This window comes from Malurus melanocephalus, unplaced genomic scaffold (genome assembly GCF_030028575.1).
Source record: "Malurus melanocephalus ecotype Western Australia unplaced genomic scaffold, MMel_1.1 scaffold_50, whole genome shotgun sequence".
Lineage (NCBI taxonomy): Eukaryota > Metazoa > Chordata > Aves > Passeriformes > Maluridae > Malurus > Malurus melanocephalus.
In genome coordinates, this window is record NW_026623282.1 from 1416574 (window position 1) to 1422573 (window position 6000).

At 35.5% G+C, this 6000-nt stretch overlaps 1 protein-coding gene across 1 annotated transcript in view; it reads left to right on the forward strand.

The window, feature by feature from the left end:
• The window catches only part of SH3TC1 (SH3 domain and tetratricopeptide repeats 1), a 29670-nt gene extending 24116 nt beyond the window's left edge, over window positions 1–5554 (forward strand). The window contains exons 14-18 of the mRNA XM_057365264.1: window positions 2256–2406; window positions 2752–2874; window positions 3169–3319; window positions 4160–4356; window positions 4572–5554. Coding sequence (XP_057221247.1) covers window positions 2256–2406; window positions 2752–2874; window positions 3169–3319; window positions 4160–4356; window positions 4572–4826 — 877 coding nt within the window. The 3' untranslated portion in view covers window positions 4827–5554. The remainder of the gene's footprint in view (window positions 1–2255; window positions 2407–2751; window positions 2875–3168; window positions 3320–4159; window positions 4357–4571) is intronic.
• Window positions 5555–6000: the final 446 nt, after the last annotated feature.

The following is a 6000-nucleotide window of genomic DNA, read 5'->3' on the forward strand; positions in this document are numbered from 1 at the left end:
TGAAAAAACTGAATATGACCAATTTTTTTTCTCTTTGTTAATGCACTTTATCAGAATTGAAGAGTCTKATGTTAGTGGAGAATTTTCCTGTTTCTTTTTAAGTAACTATAATCTCCCAAGGGAGACAAGATGTTCTGAAGGGATTAGCACCACTTCAAGAACCAATTTMTTTTTAAAATCTATGTAAATACATTTTAAACATATTATATATTATGCAGCCCTTGATGACTGCTGTATCGGGTGATTTGTTTGCAATGGTTTTTGTAAGACTTTTTTTTTTAAGATACCAAAGGACATATTCCAAACAGGTCAGGCATTAAATTGCCTCTGTGTAAGTGTTTCTCTTTGAGTAAAGGCTTTTGTCAAAACTTACATAAGTACAAAGCGGATGTGCAAACCTGCATAATTTTACTCTACATCAATTTCTGAATTGGTCTTATTTTCCAAATACAATTTTTTTTTTCTGATGTATTCAAATAATAGACTGCACAAGTTGAATTGCAGAAACAAGTGCTGAGGAAACATACAGTTTTCCCTATGAATGTTTAAAGTGTTATTTAAGGCTGCTTTGTCTGACTTTTTTTTCTCGCTGTACTTTACTTCAAGGAGTTAGATTCAGGTATTTTCAAGTATGCCTCAGAAAGGATGCAAAAAATATTTTCAGTCATGGAAAGAGAACAGAGGCCTATTTTAGGTTTAAGTGGCTGAAGTCTGATCATCTAATGTGCTTAGTAGGTCACCCAATTTATTTTACTTTGTTAGTGCCCTTTAATGATGTAGTTGGTGACCATTCTTTGGAGACACTGAAGACAAAGGAGTTGGTTAAGATTTCAAGCTACCTGGAATTTGCAGGAAGATTTCAGTATCCRTAGAAGCTGCTGCTTTGTGTGCTTGTAGTCCATGGAATTTGTATATCCCAGGAGCCTGGCCCCTGGATGTTGACTCTGTAACCTTGGCATGATACCAGATAATAGCACAACTTCAATATGACAWTAGACCACAGCACCACAGTATTTTTTTTGTGTTAGCAGCCCTGTGATAAATAACAAACATGTCATATCTGTTTTAAACTGCGGTGTCCATGCCAGTGGACACAGCCTGACCTGTTTCAGCTGCTGTCCTGGGTTATGGGTTGGATAAGTTGCTATCTTCTGTAAAAGCAAAAGCTCTGAAGGAAGGATGGAAGTAGCATTCAGTAATTGGGCTAAGTTTGTCTACTTCAACTGCTTTTCCTTTGCTCATGTTAGCAGTTTGTTAGCAGAGAAGACTGAAATGTCAGGSTTGTTCAGTGAATCCTTATTTCCTTTCATGATTATAAAAGGAGTGACAGATCTCCTCAATTTCTGTAAGAATCAGAAAGTGGCAAAACCATCTTTTTCCCTCTCAGATGAGATCTTGTTGAGAACTGAAATCTTGATTGGGTGATATACAAGGGAAGGGTATTACCTTTAGATTTATTTTGATTCTCTTTGGAGGCCTAAGTAGGCTGTTCTGAAGTTGCACTGTGTAAGGGTTCACACAAAACTGTGCTGGTCATGCTGTATTTAAATATGTTTGTGTCTTGTGCCTATGGGATGGGTGATAAGAATCAAGCACAAGATGGAAAAAGATTTAATAAGTCTGGGTTTTCCATGTCAGGTATAAAGCACCATAACATCAATAAATCTGATCATTTAGGTGCTTCTAGAACGGATCAAGACATGTCCCATTCTCCTCTGTCCTACCACTCTCCTCCCAGTTTCTCCTGGTTTTTCAACAATTGCTGATTAGTCTGAGTTGCACTTAAGTCAGATGTATAGATGATTAAAAAAAAATGTTAAATGCAATTTATATCTGAAGTTTTTAGGAACAATGCATAAATGATAGAAGAGTTAAAGATGAGGAAAGGCTTCTCTACCTCTCACAAGTTTGAGGTAGAGGAAGGACACATCTAAACTATCTTGAAATAATATCCAGTATTACACAATAAATTGAATGAATAACATAACTATATATATAATATATTGTTATAAATAACACATTTGTATAATGGATAACAATGTAATAGCTAATAATTTATGAGAAAACAGATTAAAAAAAAAGAGGAAAATAACCGAATTCTCTAATTACTAGTGTAATATAGCTGAGAAATTATAATTGTGTACTAAACAGGGGAAACAGAATGTCTTATGTTAACATAAGACTTTTCTTACTATGAAGAAAATAATTTACTATTCTGAAGAACCCTCTGTGACTAGCAGTTTTCCTTGTTTCAGGGCCTACAGGTCAGCTCTGGAATATACCAAAAGAAGCCTTGGAATATTTATAGATCTTCAGAAAAAAGAGAAGGAGGCATATGCTTGGCTACGGGCAGGAAAGATATATTATGTTCTTAGGCAGAATGAGCTTGTGGATCTTTATATYCAGGTATGTTGTCAACACTTACAGGCATGTACATGGTATCAGTGTAGTGCAGGTGGCTTGGGAAGAGTAAGTAATTAGGTACAGAAATTCCATAGATTTTGCCAACTGATGTTCTGAATATATAGTGAATATACATAGYRTTCATGTAATGCTYAGCAGCTGAAAGTCTCAGCATTTTCCACTGATACCAAAAAAAGAACACGTTTGCATCAAATATAGCCTTTCTTATAATTATAATAGAAGAGATAATAAAATTTTTTTTCAATTGCTAATATTTATGGGTTTTTTTACTATGGAGTAATCAAGATCTAATTTCTTTCCTTCCCCATTCCTTGTTTATTTTTTCAGGTTGCTCAGGATGCTGCTCTTTGCACGGGAGATCCAAATTTAGGAATGGAATTATTTGAAGCTGCTGGAGACATATTTTTCAATGGTACTTGGGAAAAGGAGAAAGCAGTGACTTTCTACAGGGTTTGTGCAGTTTTTCTGCTGCATTGATAGTTATGTACCTCCCACCATAGCAGGCATTCTACAAGTGCTGAACCAAAAGCTGAACCTCTCAGCAAACTGTTAATAACCTATTGCAGATGAATACTTGTCACAGTATTAGCAGATATCACCAGTTTCAAATCCTCTTCTGGTTGCAACATCTATTCTAAGCAAAGAGCAAATTGAAACCAGGATTTACTTGATTTGACATAAATGAGTCTGTCAGTGCACACCTTAGGGTTCAGCCATACCTGAGGTTGATGTTGTGTGTTTCAGGACAGGGCTCTCCCACTTGCTGTTCAGACTGGCAACAAAACCACTGAACTCAGATTGTGCAATAAGTTGGYGGAACTGCTGATGAATCTGAAGGCTTATGAGGAAAGTCTGGAATATGCAAGAGTAGCTCTCGTCCTCAGTGTGAATTTAGGTAAGAACAATTTACATTATAGCTGGGTATGAGTGATACTTCTAAATTTAGAGCAGAACTCTAAATTTCAGTCATTTCTTGTAAGGAATTCATAACACTACTATAATTGCTATTTTTTGCCTCTGTTCAAGAATGAGCAATTTATTGCTTCCTCTTCTAACTTAGGATCTGGAATGTTATGTCCAAACTGAGTGTGCTTCCAACAGCTAAGATACAATACTCATGAATAATATTGTCCTAGGAGGCTTTGGAGTGTCACATGCTTTCAGATTTTCTCATAGCCTTGATGGTGAACCAACACAGGCTGCAAAAATCAAAAATGATAGGTCTAGTTTAAAAATTGCTATTCTTCAAGTTTGTGAGCTGTTCAACTGATAAAGAATCTTCTTAACCTTCTCTATGAGCACAGACAGGTCATTTTGATCAGTCTGAAAATAAACTTTTTGTTGTAAATTTTCATGTAAGATACATATTGGGATGGACAAGGGAGTCTTTATTCCTATTGTTAAATTTCTGTCATAATAATCTATAGTACAATCTATTTGTACTCTTTCTCAGTATGCATAGTGTGTGTGTATTATAATATATACATATATACATGAGATGGATGTAGTTACTTCTTAAAATCCTGGACACTGTCAAATCCTATGGCAAGAAATTCTGAAATTCCATAGGATTTTTTCTTGAAGGGCAAGTTTTGAACGTGTTTCTCTTAAGCAAAAGTGTTTTTATTCTATAAAAGCTCAGCAAATTCAATATAGATTTTTTTTTTTAGAAGTAGCATAGATTTGAGTACTTTGTCTCTGTGTTTTSATCCTGACTCATATGTTATCTCATTAGGAAAACAGCTAAATGAAAGAATAGCTTACCATCGCCTGGCAGCAATCCATCACCACTTGGGCCACTGTGAACTAGCTGAACACTTCTATTTAAAGGCCTTGTCCCTCTGTTCCTCTCCTCTGGAGTTTGAGGAAGAAACACTCTATTATGTCAAGGTGTACTTGATCTTAGGAGATATTATATTCTATGACCTTAAGGTAAGAAATTGTAATAACTTCTATAGCAAGTTTTTGTACTGAGTAATATTTCATAGAATCATATTTTGCCATGGTCTAGATTTTTGTGTTTGGAATGTAAAGTGGGAAAACTTACAGATGCTCAGAATTGATATTATTCTTGTCAGATACTTACAGACTGAGCTCTTCAGTGTCTTGCACTGGTGGTTGTATTATCTTTGAGCCTCTCATTTCAGGATCCCTTTGATGCAGCTGGCTATTACCACTTGGCACTTGCTGCTGCCATGGACCTGGGCAATAAAAAAGCTCAGCTGAAGATTTACACCAGACTTGCWGTGATCTACCACAACTTCCTCGTGGATCGGGAAATGTCTCTCTTCTTCTACCAAAAGGCAAGAACCTTTGCAACAGAGCTGAATGTTAGGAGAATAAATTTAGCTCCTGATCAGTGTTACAAGAGTTCACAAGCATTTTTGGAAAATGCAGCCTAACTACTACAGAAGCACCTACAGAAATACTGCACTGGCTTTGTAGGAGGATGCAGACTGCACACAATGACTCATGATCTGTGTGCTGTAAGCTGGAGCTCATCATCCCAGACTAAATTACCAGTTTATATGACAGTGAACACATTTCATTGTCTTTAAGATACAGTTTTTTACTTGTTTAAGGATCAGTCTGTGAACTAAAACCAAAACCCAACAGTTTCTTTATTTGAAAGAACATTTTTCTTTGCTATATCTTTCTGCCTTGCTGGATATTGGAAAATGATTAAYGCATAGAAGCAATGAAAAATATTTAATAAAGTGTTACAGAAGAAAACTCATTTAATATGAATTGTGACTTCTTTTGCGTGACCTAGCTCTATTACTTTTTTTGACATCAAGTAAATGTATCTGCACAAGCATCTTAGATGCGGCTAAGAATTGRTTTGACCAAGTTCCCCAGATCATTGCCCCTTATTTTCTGTCAAATTAATCTACTTGCCAATACATCTACATGCAGTACTTATGGGCACTAGTTAAGCTTTATCTTCTAATTCAAGGAAACTTATGTTCATGTTGTAATTATAACTAACTGGTTTGTGGAACTGAAGGCTCTCATAATATGTGAGCAGCAGTTTTGTGGATTTCAGTGGTCATGTAAAGCCCCTCTTTCCCTATTTTTAAAGCCAATTTGTTTAACTGCCCTTTTCGGAACTGTGAGTATTGCCTGCAATGACTTAGTTCTATGTAACGCAGTAGGAAATGCTGTAATAAGTGTTACTCAGAAAAATGTATTATTTCATTTTTACAAAAACATGTCCAGGTTGCTAATTTTTATTGTTCTAAATCTTTGTGTCTCAAAACATTTTTGTACTAAAGCTATGGTAAAAATGACAGATTAGATTATATTCAGATTCATTTTGAGATAATGCCTTTTCATTCTCTTAAGAAGTSTCTACAGAAATTGCTGGTTTATTTTATGCTTAAGGGACATTACACAGAATGGAAGTACAGAATTGGTTTTGGAAGTTGCACATAAACTCTCAGAAATCAGACGGGCCTATTGGCTACATATAATGTTTCTTTATACTGTCAAGCCTGGGGAAAGGTGAAAAATACACTTTTTTTCCTGATTTTTGTATCTATGTAATCTCATTGCCTTTTTTTGTTTAAGAATCTT